A 701-nucleotide genomic window follows, 5' to 3' on the forward strand; every position below is an offset into this window, starting at 1 on the left:
CAGTTTTCCCGGGGGAGAAAAGCTTAATGGTGTTTTGTTTGTAATTATACATTTCTTTATGACTCCCGGGAGAAAAAGTTAACCCCGAGCCAAGCACCCTTTAAAAATATCTATTAAAAAAAGAAAAAAAAAATCTTAAATAACTGATATTTCTTTAGGAAAACACTTTAAAATATATATAAAATTTAATTTAAAAAACAATCAAATCATTTCAAAAAATTTTTGAATGTAATTTCTAAAAACCCTTTGCTAGTCCCTTTTTCAAAAAGCTTTCCCCCAATTTTTTTTGCCCGTAAACGGACTCCCAGCAACTTTTTCAAACCCAGGCGCGAAACTCTTAAAGAAATTTTCTTTGCATGTAGGGGGCCATCCCCGGTCATTTTTACTGTTGAAAGGGACTCTCGATACTCCGCAGCTAGATTTAAGATTTTTTATTTAGTAAAAAAAATTAAAGTTTCAAAGTCAATTAAAATACTATTAATCATATTTTGACAATCAAATTATAACTACTGAAATCCTACTGATCTTACTTATCAGAGTTATTAGATTCATGTCTAACATCAGAAATTAATATCAAACTCTGCACTTTGGACCTTGCAGTGCATTAAATAATTTTCACATGCTTAAATATATTCTGTGGAGTTTAAGTAGAACACCATTTATATATACATATTAATAGTTAATTTAAAAATTCTAAAAAC

At 29.1% G+C, this 701-nt stretch overlaps 1 protein-coding gene across 1 annotated transcript in view; it reads right to left on the minus strand.

Moving 5' to 3' along the window:
- Nucleotides 1–701, minus strand: part of LOC119593931 (DNA ligase 3-like) — a 22,698-nt gene that overhangs the window by 17,888 nt on the left and 4,109 nt on the right. The window contains exons 5-6 of the mRNA XM_037942949.1: nucleotides 244–415; nucleotides 14–98 (exon numbers count right to left, since the gene is read on the minus strand). Of these exons, the coding sequence (XP_037798877.1) occupies nucleotides 14–98; nucleotides 244–415 (257 nt within the window). The remainder of the gene's footprint in view (nucleotides 1–13; nucleotides 99–243; nucleotides 416–701) is intronic.

Source organism: Penaeus monodon, chromosome 33 (genome assembly GCF_015228065.2).
Source record: "Penaeus monodon isolate SGIC_2016 chromosome 33, NSTDA_Pmon_1, whole genome shotgun sequence".
Classification (NCBI taxonomy): Eukaryota; Metazoa; Arthropoda; class Malacostraca; order Decapoda; family Penaeidae; genus Penaeus; species Penaeus monodon.